This window comes from Dermacentor silvarum, chromosome 3, assembly GCF_013339745.2.
Source record: "Dermacentor silvarum isolate Dsil-2018 chromosome 3, BIME_Dsil_1.4, whole genome shotgun sequence".
In the NCBI taxonomy this organism is placed as follows: Eukaryota; Metazoa; Arthropoda; class Arachnida; order Ixodida; family Ixodidae; genus Dermacentor; species Dermacentor silvarum.
Genome location: NC_051156.1, coordinates 145989731 through 146004551, shown reverse-complemented (window position 1 = coordinate 146004551; position 14821 = coordinate 145989731). Strand labels below are relative to the sequence as shown.

Genomic DNA, 14821 nt, shown 5'->3' with positions numbered 1-14821 from the left:
GAGAGGTGTGTCAATAATTCCAGTAAAATCAGATATTTGTTTCTTTCTACTTACTGTTAGGGTTACATATTTTTGGGCATTTAGAGTCATCTGCCACTCCTGAAAGCAAGAAAAGGGAGAATTTTGTAGATGGTGAACATCACTGCGATTAATTTCTCGGTACGAAATACAATCGTTGCGAATAGAGGTCTGTTACCATGTAATCGGGAAGGCAAATCGTTAATGTATGTTAAAAATAATACTGGACCCAAAACACTGCCTTGACGCACTACCGAGTAACAGTTGCTAAATTGGAAGCTTCATTATGCATATACACGAATTGTGAGTGGCATAGGTCGGCACACTCACTCATGAGTGCACTCACTCACATTCACACTCATTTGAAAGGCGTGAGTGCGAGTGAGTGTAAGTGGAGGTGAGTGTGAACGTCAGTGAGTGCGGGGCCTGGAAAAAATTATGGTGAGTGAGTGTGAGTGAGTACTATCCCACACTGCCAACTTATCGTTAAACCAACACTGTATGCAAAATAGAGTGTTTTAGTGCACCGTACGTTGCATAACTTATGTAGGCGCTTTAGAGAAATTTATGCCTAGGAAATAAAATTATCTCGCTTAAGATCGTCCTCTTAGCCCTGTGAAATGCACGCGCTGCTTGTTTATTCGGGTCACACGACTGTTTATAGCGCTTTGGCATTCTACTATAGACATAAGATGTATTGCAGAAGAGCAGAGCAACGATATCAACAAGATGTTTTATGCTAGCGTGTCCACAAGCTGCACCGTTTATCAGCCAGTACAGAGTACAATAACAAGTGCTTCCCACTCAGCACTGAGCGCGCTAGAAAAATCAGAGTCCAAACTGAGCTACAAATTTCACCTTATGGTAGGGAACTTTAGGAGCTTCTATTGGCAAAGGAAACCTCGTGCTATGCCACACGAAATCTTCTACAAGAAAAAAGAAGTTATACGGATTCACGCTTATACAGCATACGGCGCGCGGCGACGATTTTATCGTCCACAGACTTGACACGGAACCTCACGGCCACGGCAGAATGGCGTCTGAAATATGCATATAATTGCTACAGCAACAAAAAAAAGTCGCAGTTTCGCCCGAAAGGCGAAGCATCGATTGCTATAGCAAATTAGTGGACAGCTTTACGAAGTAATGATAGTAGTTTTATCGCCCGTATAAAGTTTTAATTATGGGCATACTATAACTAAATTAACAAGCATCTTGCCACGCGCGCACAAAAAAACTTGAGCACATCTTTCTCCATGAAAGCTGAAATTCGCTGTCAAAACGCTGGGGTGAAGAAGCGCGTAGCAGCAGCGAGCGAATTGACCTTCGTGCTGCGTCTCGCGTGAACGCGAACTAAGCCGCAAAAACACAGCGCGCGGCGGACTTAGTCGCTTCACATATGACTTTAAAGATACAGTGGGGGCGGGTGTGCTCAGCCGCCCGGGCCGCTCGGAGTAGAATACGCCCTCTCCGCCCGGATCCTTGCGCGCAACGGAAGAAGGCGCGTTTCCTTCCCGCTTTCCTCCATTGCGTGCGCCAGATTGAGCCGCGATCGCCAGCTCACCGCAACACCCCCTAGACTTGAAGGCCGAAGCGCTGCCTCTTGTCACGTGATGCGTGTCAATACGGAGGCGACCGTGCAAAAGTAGGGGAAGTAGCATGGGAGGCAGGTATTGGCAGGCGGAGCAACGCCTTACGCGCGCGAGCCACACGGTGATATGGAGTTCTTATTTAGAAAGTAACGTTCGATAAATACCAGGATAACTGAAGAAAACATTATGTTTGCTAAATGAAAACTCGGTTACAAAGCAAAACCTTTTTGCATTAACCACTTCAGGGCACTACTTTCTGATACGGATGACGGTTGTGAAGCTGCATTCGCCGAACGTTTTTTTTTTTTTTTTGTCAGTCTTTGGATGTTTCTCGTTGTGCCAGGACGTCGTAGGCCTCGCTCCGTAGGGCTCCGTGTGGTTGTGCTATTTTTTGTATGTTACTGGATTTTCTGTGCCTAAAGTGACTTTGAGTTCCTAGGACGGGTAGGTGCAGCGATGGTATTGTGACAGCACGATGCCTAACAAGTGTTCTGAAACTACACGGCAGAGTGCAATCCCACGTGTTTAGGTTCCCGCGAGATGAGGAACTATATACTCACGAAATGGATTCGTGCGATACCACGACAGTACTTCTGCGCTACGCGGAACTCCAGAGTGAGTAATCTCTATATTCCTGATTACCATTTCAATTTGGGAATAATGAGTAAAAAGCTATTTCATTGCCGTGCTAATTGAAATAGATCAATTTCTGTGCGTGTGGGGCAGGCTTTTAGTTGTATGTCTCCGCAAAATCTCATCCTGGTGTAATCGTGCTTAGCATGGGGTCTTCGTTCCGCGGCGGCTACACTTTAAAAAGGCGCTGATATCGTAATTCGTGTTCGTAGACAGATGTCTTTAATGACAGTGATTGCGATAGGTATCGGAACTATAGCCATTAAGCGACGTTCTGATATAATTCCTTTGTACACAGATGAAGGGGCGGCATTCTTGCATGCCGGGAATAACAAAAATTTTAGGTTCATTCATCTTTACGTTTTATAACTATATCGCTGTATTGTATTTACCTTACGGCCCCAAACCAACTTCTTGCCCGCGATGAGGAAAGAGTTAAGAAAAGTCTGGTTTTAGACGATACTTGACTTGGTGAATTCGCGTTTGTGGTGCATTAGAGAGAGGGAATTTACTCATGCGTGGGTGATATTTTTCCTCAGGTGTGCGAAGCACATTTCACCTCACAAGAGATCCGGGCGAAACGTCGTACTTGGAGGATGCTTCATGGCAAACAGTCATGGCTCCTTTGCCCTATCTTCGCCTTCTAAAAAACGTAGTGCCATCGAGATTTCCAGACTGTCTGACATATTTGTCGACCGAGAGCCCCACAGTGGATCCGTCTAGACGATTTAGCTATGCAAAGAGCTCTTGCGGAATCCTCCGAGACATTTCGTCAAGAGGAAGACACTGATAAAATTGTGTGAGCTGAAGAGATAGTTGCTCGCAAAAAACTAAAGAAATTCACCTTCTGGCACTCAATTCAGAGCAATGAGCAGATCGTTGAAGACGAGGCTCCGCCGATTAAGTATTCTGTGACCATAAAAGCGGACTTGGTTGTTACGTTTCACTTCATGAAGTGCTTGACCAAGAAGCTTGGGTCTATCGTACGGGTTCCGCCTACCGCAAAGAGCAAGTGGCGACTAGACGAATTTTTAGATGGCGTCCAAAAATGGGACAGCCACCTTGAATAAACTTTTGAGAAATCGGAAGAAATCCTCCAAGCCATTTCTTTCCTGCTCGATAAGCTGAGCGACACAACAGAGGAAAGATTTGGCACCCTCAAATTCATTCGTAAGCAGTATAAGGTGCTGCCAATGAACAAGATTCGGAGGCGTTATTCAGCTGAATTAATGGTGTTATGTTGCCTTTTCTTCACAATTACGCCCCATGCCTACAAATACGTGCGCAGCTACGGTTAGGTCACCTTGCCACACTCCATGATGATTAAATCTATGTGCTCATCATACGGCATAAACCCTAAGCTAGAGCATGAAAATTCGGGGTTCCTGAAATACATGGCTACAAGGATTTCCGACTTCGATGACTACCAGCGCACTGTCACACTGATAGGGGATGAAATCCACATTAAAGCCTTCTTTGATTACAAAGGTGCGGTATCACTAGCGTGGCCATTAATTCAACTGAAGCTACTAACGGTGCACTCGTTTATATGCAAGTTCAAAGTGGCCCACATAGTGCCCGTACTTGGCGCCGACGCGAACTTCTTGCACGGGTTGCTGAATGACGTCGTATGTGGGCTGGAGAAGATAGGCTACAAAGTAATATGTGTCGTTACCGATAACAACAAAGTTAATGGAAACGCTATGCAAAAGTTCAACTCTGTACGTTGCCTAGGCTACAATCGCCCAACTTTTCTTTACCCACATCTATGTTCAGCTTAGAGGCCATTCTGCTTCATTATCCCCTTCAGGCGCGAATTAAATCTGGCAAGGAAAACAATTATACCAACATAATTTTCGGCTCTTCATGCTGCAATAAAATAGTGATTTAAAGATAGAAACATACATTTTATTTTAACAGCGGAGCTGTTTAAGCCGGCCGTAATGTGTGCCGCCTGCCGCTGTGTTGCCTATAGCAACCACCTCGCGGAGCATCGCGCGCTATGCTCGGGAGAGAGAAAATGAACGTGAGAGAGAGTGCGCGCGTCGCGCGCTATGGTCGGGAGAGAGAAGCGACCACCTCCCGGAGCGTCGCGCGCTATGCTCGGGAGATAGAGGGCTTCTTCGATTTTCGGAGTTCTGGCAGCCCGCTGGCAGCTAGCTAGTTCCGGTTCTGATAGGAAGTCACGTGGGCTTGGAAACCAAGACAACCCGGAGCTGCCCGAAGTTTACAAAATCGAACGCCGGGACAGTGCTGGCCGCGGGAGAAATGTAAACATGCTACGAGCATGGCAGCGACCAACGTGGGCGGCGCGCGCGTGGCGTAGTCGGCCCATTTCTGCGTTGCCACCTTGGAAATACATAGTTGCATTCAGGAATACGATCACTTTTGCGAGATTTCGCGCGACTCGGCACAGGACGCGCACTGTGCAGCTCACTTAGCACAGCGTAATAAATGGTGTGCGACGCGTCCGATTCCAAGCCGCGAAATTGCACCTAAGTGATCGCTCGCTCGATGATGCCTGCTCGTGGCGATTGTCGGCGCTCACGTCGGCCACCGGCAACATTTGACATCATTTGACAAGACATAAAAAAGCAGGATATCGGGTACATCTTATATGCATAAAATTCTGACATGCTTGAATTCGAGTTGAGAAAGTTTGTTTCGCCTGATGGTGCTCCTCTTAATTCTGCTCCTGTGCTGAAGGAGCTGCAGCTGCGGCTGGCGCGTGAAAATGCACGCCGCCTGTAACCTGCAAAAAGCTTCACACGAAAAGTAGTATTGGTAGATAATGAGAGCAATAATAAAGCTAATGTATGTGTGGTCATTACTCATCTCAACCAGCGCATTCCTTTAACATCAACGGCCTACATATATAGTTAGAACGCATCGGTTTCGAGCTGCCACCCAAGATACGATGGTGAGACGGATCGAGCGAACACGGGTTATCTGCGATGCCTACGCTAACTGCAGAAAAAAGACATATCGCCGCATATACGCGAGCGATGTGAAAAGGGATACCACCTGAAAATTACATGAACCGAAAAGGCACCGCAATGTGCGGGAATGAGCGTCTACAACTTCAACAACTTGCGCGAAACACGATGAAGATACCTTGCAAGCATGATCGAGTGCGCAGCGCGCTGTTCACGTCCGAGAAGGAGCATTCACGGAACACAAACAAAAGAAAGCTTCAAATAGTTCGCCGCCGCTCATACGGCACCGCCTTGCAAGGCGGAACGGTGCGTTAGAATCCTAGTAAGATAATGCTAGAAGTAATGCAATCAGCGATCCACGCACCGTGCCGACATGGCGAATCACTCCGAGAAGTAAGCGAGTCCAAAAGCACGCCAGCTAGGGGCGGCGCGCGCTAGCGCCCGCGTTGCAATCCATCAAGTCCCCACAAAGATGGCGGCGAGCGCTCATCGCCTCTTTTTTTCGTCTGCTAGCCACAGAACTTCCAGAGAGCTGCCAGACCAAAATCGTCCTGGCTGGTTCTGGCAGCCCAGCGGGTAGCCAGAAGCTTCCAGCCCGAGTAAAACGAAGGTGCGGCGGAAGTGCCTCACGCGGGGGATGGAGCAACCCGAGAAAAACGAAGGTGCTCTGGTTGGCTCTGGCAGCCCGCGGGTAGCCAGAAGTGGAAAATCGAAGAAGCCCAGAAAAAGAAAATGAGAGCGAGAGTGAGAGAAACAAATTGTAGCAGCACCAACGAGGCAACGCTCAGAGGTGCTGCCTACGCCATCCGCGCTTCTCCATTTCCCCACATTAGCGCCGAACGCTTGCGGTGTCCGTGACTGCAGCAGGCCCCTCTGGCGGCGGCTCGGCCGAGCTCCCACCAGCTGTGCGCTACTGGGCATGCGCCGTGACGTCATCCTGGTGTGTCGTCTGCTGTGCACCGCCCGTACACTGTGCATAGCTTTCGCCCCACTTCCCCTACGTGTGCTCGGACGGCAAGTGCTTCGCGAGGCGTTCCCCGATGCCACGGACCACGAGGAAATGCCTATACACTTCGCATAACTTAGCATCACTTGGCATTACTTCGTATACCTTAGCATCATTCCGTATAGCCAGGACCAGCTAGAAACCGATCGGCTCCGGTGTGTCTTTAGCCTTGCGCGGCTAGTGCAAGCTACCCGTTTTTCTTCCTAGTTTTCCGTGGTGCCCACATTTGTGGACAGCACGCCCTAACCCGGAAAAAAATGTTTCACTGTACTTTCTAGTTCGCTTAGCTAGGTAAGTGGGGCAAAACATATTTCCTGTGATTGTTCCTTGGTAATCTAAACATTACTAATCTACTTTGTGCAGTAAAGATGAAAGCAATCATTCTGAGCCCACAGGCAGAAAAAGAAGTGGCATTTTCGGCAGCGAATTCGGCTCTTCGCTGCGCATCCCTTACGGCGGCAACGACGTGCATTTGGTGTGCACACGTGCTCCGGCCAGTGATCGTACCTGCCATACTTAATGGCAGCGGTCGGAAGGGAATGTGGTGTGGCCTTCTTGACAATGGGCTAGAGCTGTCATTGCTTGCCCTACCGCGCTTTTTTGGAGCATTTCTGTTGCAAGTGATCAGGCTGTTCGTAATGTCTCTTTGGAGCGCCATCATGCCCATGGTGTTTCTCTGTAGGAGCTTCTCAGCGCTTGCGTCCCTGAGGTACTCTAACCAGCTGTTGCTCAGCGCAAAACACAGAAAATGAGAGATCACCCCCACGGCCACTTTCTAGTTCTTGCCTTGAGAGCTTAGAGACATTACGAAGTCAACTTAATCGACTCCTCCCACGTACGAGTTGTATTGTACGATCACTTCTGGGCAGTCACTTTCAATAGGCTCCTTTGCCGCCCCACTCCATCGTTTTACATTTCTAGCATTTCCAATTCCAACTTGCGTGGTAGTCACGTTCTCTATTAAATTATCTTGCAATCTTACACTACCAAGGTCACCTTTTGCTGAAACCTTTTCTTCCATGCTTCTTCACGCTCCTTTTTCATTTTCCTATTTTTTTTAATCGACACTTAAGCAGTCTGTTAGCTCGAATTGTACCACTGGCAATAATCCCTCTTTGTTTCAGCTCCAGGAATACTGGCACTGAAGTAAAGTAATTATCCATGAAGCATTTTAGGTTTTTTTCTTGGGTGCATTGCCTCGATCAGCCGCATAACAAATGATCTGCCACGTCCGAATGTTGTGCACTAACCCTCATTCCCTTGCCTTGATACAGCTCCATGTCATAAGCCAAGCCGTCGGAGCTACATCAGAGGAACACCTTCACTCCTTCTTTATTCGGATTTCTTTTCACAAATTACTTTGCCGGGACACGGCCTGTAAATGATATCATCTGCTCATCTATACTGTTAGGCTCCAAAGGCGAGAGTTGCAAGCACCGTGTCCTGCCGGCTTCTATGACAGGGCGCACTTTCTAGAACTTGTCCTGGTTCGCCGGATCACGCGGAGCGTTCGACTCTACTATGTGCCGCGCAGCCCTAATATTAAGAAACCTCTTAGCTGTCATGGAGTCGGCTATAGCGGGGATCCTAGTTGATGCTTGTCAATGCATACGAATCCTCGGATAACATAAATACCCCATCACCATAAGGATTTTCAAAAAATCTTGATTTCTTGCTTACTCGTTCCGAGCTCAATGCCATCTTTCTGAAGTGCGTACACGTTTGTAAACGTCGCAAAGTCTTGAAAAACTCACTGCGGAAAATACCAGCTGAAGTATGCCAGAGGGTATTTGGGGAGAGATCGGCCTGTTGGTCGGTAGCTGCACTCCGTGCCGCTGGGACAAAAAGCTATTGTCACCTACTCCACTACAGGCTTCTTCTTCAATGATGCTTCTGGCAGCCCTGTATCTTTTGTGCCCGAAGTCGCAGGGCAATTTCTGGCACTTGCTTTTGTGGAACTCGTAGCCACAGTCTGAAAAAAAAAGAAAATATCGTTGACCTCTGTTTCAAAGGAATCGGTAGAACCCGAAAGTGAAACGTGTCTTCACAGAAGCTGTTGCATGTTGGCTTCGTGAACTCACGGTCCGCTGCAGCGAAAGGCGCACGATTTGCGGGCCGGTGACAGTGTTGCAGGTTTCCTTGGCGCGCGGCGACCTGTTGGCGAGCGCCGCCCTGCTGGCGGGTGGCTTCAGCGAAGTTGCGAGAATTCTGATACGGCTCCGCAGTGGCTAGGGGACAGGAATGCCAGTGGCAGAGTTCGCGCCGTGCGCCGCGAATGCGCGAAGGCATCCTGCTTCACGCTGGCGTGTCTCTCGCCGGAGATAAGCGAGATTCGCCCGGCGACGTCGTTGCCTTTCTGCACCTTCTAGCGCAGAAAGGCAACGGCGGTGCCATTCTTAGGTGGTGCCAGTCGCAAACGAAGCAATTGGCGATGCACTGGTGATGAACACTGAAGCCTCAATCCGTAGGCGACGAGGCACCACAGGCTAACCCGACGCTAACTGCATGCCTATCACGAGGCCACAGAAGTATAGTACATGGATATGTGTGATCTTCTTGCTTGTAGATTTAGACGTTCTTGTTGATTTGTTTATTGCGCTTTATATGCCTTCATCGCCATAAATTTCAGAGCAATCCATACTTTTCGAAGTGCAGAAGACGCTGCGAACGCGCACCATCGCTGCTAATTACAACGCTTCAGCTTGTCGAGGTGGCCAAATCGAAATGCGCCAATCGTCTCAATGCGCTGGCTAGCCTGCGATAAATTCATAAGGGCGTTTTATGTCGAATGTCAATGCATGCGTCCGCGGCGTAATGGTTTCAATATCGGATTTCTTGCTAGAGGTCCTGTGTTCGAATCCTGCCGTCGGACAATTTAAGAGTGCTTTTTATTGTTAGGTTATTTATTGTATAATTATTGTATGAAACTCTCTGCACGAGGCTACACTTGGTTCTTTATTCCACTGCTACACCGAGTTGGAGCCTCCGCTGCGCTGTGACCACCGAAGCGATCCCTGTCCGCACTCGTTAGTGTCATGATGCAGTGCTTCGCTTCACCGCTCCTAGATGGCGGCGCCGGAGCCGACCACGACCGTTACATCCGTTGCCGGAAATCAGTCGTGAAACCCGGGCATAAAACGCTTTCGTGTTCAATGAAATACCGGCAGTACGTATCTATTGATTACGGGGTATATTAATGTGAGAGGATGCATCTAGCACGCAGGAGGAACGCTGGGCCGGAATCAAAGCAGAATGAAACAATTTGGAGGCCGATTAAGCTTCGCCTTTAAGAGTGGAACGTGATAGCATTCAAAGATCCCTGAATCCGCTTCGAGTGTAACTTGCTTTTGTGGGCACAGGTTCGCCCAATAAAAATTCAATTTCGTCATTCACAGTTTTGCGACTGTTTTCTTCACCGTCACTACTACGTGACATTTGGTGAAGGTGCTAGTGCGTTCATGCACCGAACGCTCCCGCAAATCCGCGATCCAAGACCGAAACCAGAGGACAACACAAACGTCGGCAAGGGCCAGAGAGCTAGCCGTAGGCAGCAAGGACTTCTGCCGGAGTACGGACATCTTACCGAGAAGACCACAACTATCAACTCCAAGTCAATGACCCCACTGGGAGCCCTTGCGTCCCCCATCCTGCTGCAACAACCTCGGGAGCCAACGACCTTTCGTGGATCATCGGCTGAAGACCATGAAACCTCTCGTGCATACGAGAGGACCGCGACGTTCAACAAATGGAGCGACGACGACAAGCTGCGCCATGTCTATTTTTCGTTGGATTACGCTGCTTGGACCTGGTTTGAGAGCAGAGAGACCACCCTGGTTACGTGGGTCGAATTCAAGTCGAAGCAATCGAAGAGCTAAAGCGACGCCTGCAATCGCCGCCAATACTTGCGCATTTCGACGAAAACGCCGATACCGAAGTCCACACCGAGGCAAGCAGCGTAGGACTCGGCACCGTGCTTGTGCAGAGGACCGACGTAGTAGAAAGGTTTGTAATTTACGCTAGCCGGTCACTGTCGAAGGCCGAAGCAAATTATTCCGCAACAGAAAAGGAGTGCCTCGCCACCATCTCGGCTATATCAAAGTTTCGCCCATACATCTATGGCAGGCCCTTCAAAGTTGTGAGCGACCACCATGCCTTGTGTTGGCTAGCTAACTTGAAGGACCCTTCAGGTTGCCTAGCACGATGGAGTCTGAGACTTCAGGCATTCGACATCACTGTCGTTTATAAGTCTGGGCGAAAGCACTCTGACACCGACTTCTTCTCTCACGCCCCCGTCGAATCGCCGCCACAGAGCACCATGAAGACGACACTTTCTTGGAACCCATCAGTGCCGACGAATTCTCCGAACAACAACGAGCCGACCCGGAACTAAGGAGCCTTATAGATTACCTGGAAGGCAAGACCGTCGTTGTGCCGAAGGTTTTCAGGCGAGGATTGGCATTGCTTTTCTTGCAAAACAGCATTCTCCTTAAGGAGAATTTCTCGCCACTCCAAGCCAACTACCTCCTCGTGGTACCCTTAGCATTGCGTCCAGAGGTTCTGCAAGCTCTCCATGACGACCCATTGGCTGGACAACTCGGTATTTCACGCACGCTTGCGACGATACAAGAGAAATACTACTGGCCTCACCTCACTGTCGACATCGCCCATTACGTAAATTCATGCCGAGGCTGTCAGCGACGCAAAACACCGCCGACAAATCCAGCCGGACTTCGACAGCCGATCGAACCACCTCGCCGACCGTTCCAGCAGATCGAGATGGACTTTTCCCGACGTTGACGTCCTGGAATAAATGGATTGTCGTAGCTACGGACTACCTCACCCGCTACGCCGAAACAAAAGCCTTGCGCAAAGGCAGTGCCGCCGAGGTAGCCAAATTCTTCGTTGAGAACATTCTCCTGTGCCACGGGGCCCCAGAAGTCCTCGTCACCGACAGAGGTACGGCCTTTACGGCAAATCTAACTCAAGCTATCCTGCGATACAGCCAGACAAGCCATCGCCGAACCACCGCCTACCACCCGCACACGAATGGCCTCACTGAGCTCCTAAATAAGACCATCGCCGACATGATGGCAATGTACGTCGACGTCGAACACAAGACCTGGGATGCTATTCTTCCGTACGTGACCTTCGCATACAACACGGCCGCGCAAGAAACGACGCACATGGCGCCGTTAAACCTGGTCTACGGAAGGAAACCGGCAATGACGCTTGGCGCCATGCTACCGGACGTCACCTACGAAGACAATCTCGACGTCGCCACCTACTTGCTGCGTGCCGAAGAAGGTCGACAGCTCGCCCGCCTGCTCATCAAGAACCAGCAGAGGACCGATAGCCGACACTACAATCTTCGACGACGCTACGTCGAGTACCAGCCCGACGACCGTGTTTGGGTCAGGACTCCGATACGCCCACAAGGATTTAGCGACAAATTGTTACAACGCTATTTCTTAGCTTATAAGATCATCCGACGTATTGGCGCACTGGACTATGATGTCGTGCCAGACTGCATTTCGCAATCACAGCTGCGCCGCGCACGACCTGGGGTCATCCACGTGATGCGTCTTAAGCCTTTCTACGCCCGCTGACGAACTTATGTACTTTGTTACGTTGTTTTTTCTTTATTGGGCGTGGTTTTGTTTTGGCTTTCGTGTTTGTTTGTAGCATCGGGACGATGTTTATTAAGGGGAGGTATTGACACGTGTACTTGTTTATCTTTTACCGATGACCGCTTCTCACCGGCTAACAAATGTTAAACGTTATTGCTCACCGGAGGACGCACCTGCATCTATCGGAAGCTTCTGGAACGTTATCGATGCTTCTATCCGTTGTCTGTTGTCACCGACGCTTATGTAATCTGATTGTATGAGCGACGCGAATTGTCTAGTACTTTCTGGAAGACACGCGGGCACCAGGGATTACTCCAGAACCATCGATAACTCATGTATAAAAGCCGACACGTTTCGCCGCTAATCAGATTTCGACAATCGCGGACTGTGTTTTCCGCTATCGTTGTGCATCGAGTGCAACTTGCTTTTGTGGGCGCAGGTTCGCCCAATAAAAAGTACGTTTCTGCATTCACAGTTTTGCGACTGTTTTCTTCACCGCCACTACTACGTGACAATATATATAAACACAGAGAGAGAGGTACAGGAATTGATGCGCCTGCGGCCGAACAAATCATCCCCAACCACGCAGGTCCTCCAAATATATTTTACCACTAAAGTTGCTCACCCTTTGTCTTCCATTCTTTACTAAGTTATTCCTCGGAATTTTGAGAGTGACAACCCACTAACAATTGTCATGAAAGAAAACACCGACAGCACATGCCTTTTAAGCTAAATCTTCTCAGGCTGAAATATTAAAGGTGCAAACAATAAAAGAACGCCAGCCCACGAAAGAGGCCGCGTTTCTACCAGAAAGCGCGCCTTCGTGCATAGCGTTCACCGCCAGCCTTTCCCGGCAAACATCATGGATACATAAGCTGCAGTTGCCGGGAAGTGTGAAAAGCAGTCAAAGATCTCTGAATGCTATCGCGTTCAACTCTTGAAGGTGAAGCTTAGAATCCTCCAAATTTTTGTGGGCTCCTTTCACACTCGGAAAATCACATTTATGTAGCACGTATTGTGGGCGGAAGAGGTCGCAGCAGACAAGCGGCCACCTGCAACGCCCTGAAAATTTTCTTAATAAAGTGGTTTCCTCCTGTAGCACGTATCGAGCAACAGAAAGCTGCATGAGGAGTTTTTCATGTTGCTCTACAATTTTCTCTATGATACTTTAATAATTAGGACAGTACTTTTCGAGTTATATAGTTAATTACAATAAGCTAATTAAATCTGTAGCAACTAAAAAATTATTACCGGCTACTCCACTGTACTGGAAACAACACGCGCAATGTTTGCTTCGCGTAACGCCGTTGCTCTTTTTTCAAATCGTGCTGCGTGGCAGCTGGGACACCCTGTATACACATATACACATAAAAACTCTTCTAAGCTATCCCGTTTCTCTATTCCTTCGATGTGACCGGCTTCCCATACTTCACAAGAAATTAGCATGCACGTTTTTGCGCTTTGACACTATCAATGGTAACGCAATAAAAAATGCCCAGAAATCGTCGACGATGTTGTCAATGCAAGTCAATAGCCGAACGCTTTTCGCTTTACAAAAATGATACGCTTCATTGCGTACGTTTAATCGCTGTGAATCCAATCACTGTATCGCTTCAAACAGTGTGTGGAAGTGATACATGTGTTTAATTGTGTAATTCCTTATTAAAGGGAGTCGTGAACCAGAATATCTATAGCGGTAGCGTTGTTCGCTTTAAATGTAGGCCGCTTCGTCATATGTGCGCTCTATCCAGTGGCGCGAGCGCAGCCGTGTAATACGACCGCTATCTTTCGCTCCCGCGGGAGCCTTTTGCTGCAGCCGTAACAGGGGTACAGGATGACGGGAGAAGAGGAGGGTAGTCCATTCAGAGGACAGAAGCACGGTGTTCGGACACCGTGCACAGAACAACGGCATCTAAACTATGAGACATCACAAAACTCACGCGAGACGGATGGTGCGTCTCAAAAATTCATAGCGCGAATGTCCAATGAGACTGAAGGCCCAACGAGACGGAATGTACTGCGGGCAGACAAAATGTCCTGCCGCCAGACAACATCTCCGACGAGGCTGAATATCCACAATAGGGCATTACGGCTCGGTGCTTATTTAGGCTCGTTGGACAATTAGGCTGCAAATGCTGCAAAAAATTTCTAATGTCGCCGATGCAAAGGACACGGCAGAACGAGCCCTTTACATCGGCGACGTTTTATTGGAGATGAAAGTCCGATCCCCGATGAAAACGGGGAGAAAGGCAAAGAAATTCACCGCTTTAATGGTACACGGTAGCGATACAATCAACACGCTAGCCTAGTGAAGACGCAAATATTTCCTTGTATTTTAAAAGCGATGCTTTGTTTGTGGAGTCTGGAGAGCTTTTAGGTGGTCTCTGGGTGAGCTGGGCCACTCAGGTTACTTTCAAAGCGTAGCTTCGTGGTGTATAATGTATTTAGATGCGATTGTTCGTGGTGCTGTGCGTGAGGAAGGAAGAGGTGTAGGGGCGGTGCTTAGACAAAAAAATACACGGGAAAAGAGCGAGCTGATTGGTTGGAGAAAGACATGACCTCGTCAGTTCTCGACGAGTGGAGTCTGCACTAGCGCCGGGGTTGGTTAGATATAGCGGCACTGGCTCGACCACGGCGGAGGGAAGTTACGCGCAAGCTTTGCGAACGCCCCTTCCGACAGCACAGTCAATCTGCATAATTTCTTTAACCATACGATAATGTCTTCGCATGTGGTACATCAGTCAAAACAGAAAAAACTTCAGACAAACAGTTTATTTTGCGATAACAATGATTGCGCGTCATTGAAACCAGAAAATTTGGTTGTCCATGACTGTGTGGTTTGTGTGGGGTCCAAGTTCCAAGAAAAAGAGGATTTCTGGAATGAGAACAAAAAATACATGTTAGCGATGCGCAATTCCAGAACAGATCAATACCAAAAAGAATTGTTCACTATAGACAATATAGCGGAGCTTACACTTCTTCTTGCGGAGAAGGGTGGAGTAGCTGAGA

The 14821-nt window shown here is 48.6% G+C and overlaps 2 protein-coding genes and 1 long non-coding RNA gene across 4 annotated transcripts in view; 1 reads left to right on the top strand and 2 right to left on the bottom strand.

The window, feature by feature from the left end:
• Positions 1-14821, top strand: part of LOC125944007 (uncharacterized) — a 77958-nt gene that overhangs the window by 32417 nt on the left and 30720 nt on the right. The window lies entirely within an intron of this gene.
• The window catches only part of LOC119444861 (cuticle protein 16.5-like), a 65180-nt gene that overhangs the window by 33264 nt on the left and 17095 nt on the right, over positions 1-14821 (bottom strand). The window lies entirely within an intron of this gene.
• LOC119445879 (nuclear pore complex protein Nup58-like) overlaps positions 14570-14821 on the bottom strand; it is an 83798-nt gene continuing 83546 nt past the window's right edge. Inside the window, exon 5 of the mRNA XM_049663699.1 lies at positions 14570-14687. Coding sequence (XP_049519656.1) covers positions 14686-14687 — 2 coding nt within the window. The 3' untranslated portion in view covers positions 14570-14685. The remainder of the gene's footprint in view (positions 14688-14821) is intronic.